At 60.0% G+C, this 2472-nt stretch overlaps 1 protein-coding gene across 2 annotated transcripts in view; it reads left to right on the forward strand.

Moving 5' to 3' along the window:
* Positions 1-2472, forward strand: part of LOC113212278 (pneumococcal serine-rich repeat protein) — a 154779-nt gene that overhangs the window by 130442 nt on the left and 21865 nt on the right. For both annotated transcript variants that reach the window (XM_052265958.1, XM_052265959.1), the window contains 2 exons: positions 639-902; positions 1850-2075. In XM_052265958.1, coding sequence (XP_052121918.1) covers positions 639-902; positions 1850-2075 — 490 coding nt within the window. The remainder of the gene's footprint in view (positions 1-638; positions 903-1849; positions 2076-2472) is intronic.

Consider the following 2472-nt stretch of genomic DNA (forward strand, 5'->3'; position numbering starts at 1 on the left):
GCAGCAACAGCAGCGGTAGCAGCAGCTGTGTGTGTGCGTGTGTGTATGTGTGTGCGTGCACGCGTGATGGCGCTGCACAGTGCGCGTAATTCACTGGAGAGACGCAGGCAGAAAGTCAGAGTAACGAGCTGCGCTAGAGAGAATAAGGTTCTTGTGCCTGCTCGGCCGCCTCCTCCCCCTCCTCCCTCTCTCTCTCTCTCACTCTTTGACGGCGGCCGCGGCGGCGCGTCGTCCCGCGCGGACTTTTTGACGGATGCCGTCGTCGTCCTGGCAGTCCTGGCGGTCGCGTCGTGGCGGGGCGACGCGGGGTTAATGATGATTGGCACTGGCACTTTTAAGCCCCGCTCGTTCGCCCCGCCTCGGCTCAGCTCGGCTCGTCCGCTCTCCTTTTTCCATTGTTCCGGCCGGCGCTGTTTTACGTGCGATTTATCTCGGCGTTATCTTTGTGGCAGTTTTTGTGGCCGCCGTCGGCCGCCTGCCCCGGCCACGCCCAGCGAGCGGCGTGGCGGGGCGGGGCGGGGCGCTTTACGCCGCGCGGCGTACCCGCCTCGCCTCCCTCCGCAAACAGCCAACAACAACCACCCTTCGACCTCCGCTGAACTGGCTGAACTGACCGCCGTGTTTTTTTTGCTCCGCAGGTGAAGGTGATGCTGAGGGTGACGGGCTTCTCCGCCAAGGCGCAGACCACGGCGTCGACGTCTACGTCCACCTCGACGTCTACCCCCAGCTCGCCGGCGCACTTCGCCCACGCTGTCGCGGACGCGGCCCCGGGCGAGCACCCCGCCGCCACCACCACCGCGACGAGCACGCCCAGCGCCGCGACCACGGCGAGCACGGCCGCGTCCACGACGACACCTTCTGCCCCGCCGTCCTACCTCAGCGTTGACCAGCGCCGGAAGCAGGTACAGTCTCAGGAGAAGTCTTCTCGGTCTCGATCTTGGGTTCTCTCTTCGTAATGTACCCTCGGCCGACACATCATGTTAAAAATATGCTGGGCGTATGGACGTTAGCGGACATGGCCTGGGCCCGAGGGTCAGGATGGACGTTAGCGGACATGCGGTACCCCGACGGCCGGTTCGGGGAACCGGCGGAGGGCTAATCCCAGCGGGGACCGCCAAGTGTGTCGTTTGCGGACATGCGGCGGCGTCGGCGGCCTACCTAGGGACCGTCAGGCGCTACTAAACTCGGGCTGAGGGCAAAGACGACCGGTTGGTATCAGAGTATATATTCAGCACTTGACCTAAACATTAACTTGTGAGCAGCTAGTACTGTCTGACTGTGTCTGACGGAGGAGCGAGATCCAGCACGGGCAATCGGGCAATAGACACTTTCTCGCGGGCAAATCGTCGTTTGCGGCAGTAATCAATTCCTGAATTCAGATGGGCGTCGTTCCATGCCAAAGCGTTGCGCGGAGCGATAGCGAAGCGCAACGCTGCACTGATAATAACATTACTGATTTACTGTATTCAGTTAGGTTTGTTAGTTTTGGTTGGCTTTTTATTATTTCTAAGAGACTTAGCTGAACAGATGATTATCTAAGAATATCTTTACTGATTTTCTGTATTGAGTTAGGTTTGCTAGTTTTGGTTTGCTTCTTCTCGGTCGCCGCCGGCCGCCGGCCGCCGCCGCATGTCCGCAAACGACACACTACTGGGCGGCCCCCGCTGGGATTAGCCGTCCACCGGTACCCCGAACCGACCGTCCAGGTACCGCATGTCCGCTAACGTCCATCCTGACCCTCGGCGCCCAGGTCATGTCCGCTAACGACACAACGCCATATGCTGACATTTTCCCAATAAAACCGATTTCCTCAAAACTTTGACGCCTCTGATTTCCTTTGTTCGGCCAGGTCACGCTCTTGGAGCCCGCTTCGTCGGGGACGTTGAACGGCGGCGGGGACGCCCCACAGGACCGGCGGGTGGGCGTGGCCGCGCCCAAGATGTTCGCCTTCGACGCCATCTACACGGACGATGACGCGCAGACGGAGGTGTGCGGCGGCGCGCTCACCGACCTCCTGCACGCCGTGCTCAACGGCAACGACGGCGTTCTCTTCTGCTTCGGCCACTCCCGCCAGGGTCAGTAGCAAAAGTCTGAATAGTTTCTACAAAATGTTCCACGGAAAGTTTCGGAAATTTTTATGGTCAGACTAGTGGGCTAGCGTCAATTAATTTCTCACGAAAAAATTTCAGTACATTTGCTACATTCTTTAACTCAAAGGAAACTGGTCTCGTTCTTTGCCCTGGCGCCGGGTGCCCCTTCTGGATGGTCGACTCCACCGGGTGGAAGTGCCCTCTGCTCGCCCTGCCCTTGCCCCCGGTGTAGTGCTCTGGTGTTGGACAGCAGCCGTGCCAGGCCAGAGGGCCGCGAGCTCGGGATTTACGTGGACAGTGATATGCCTTTCAGCGCTGTTCTCCCTCGCTGTATCTTCTCTCTCCCTGCCTCCCTCACGCGGCGAGGGGGGACGGGCCGGGG

The sequence above is a fragment of the Frankliniella occidentalis genome, unplaced genomic scaffold, assembly GCF_000697945.3.
Source record: "Frankliniella occidentalis isolate FOCC.00 unplaced genomic scaffold, Focc_3.1 Scaffold33, whole genome shotgun sequence".
Lineage (NCBI taxonomy): Eukaryota > Metazoa > Arthropoda > Insecta > Thysanoptera > Thripidae > Frankliniella > Frankliniella occidentalis.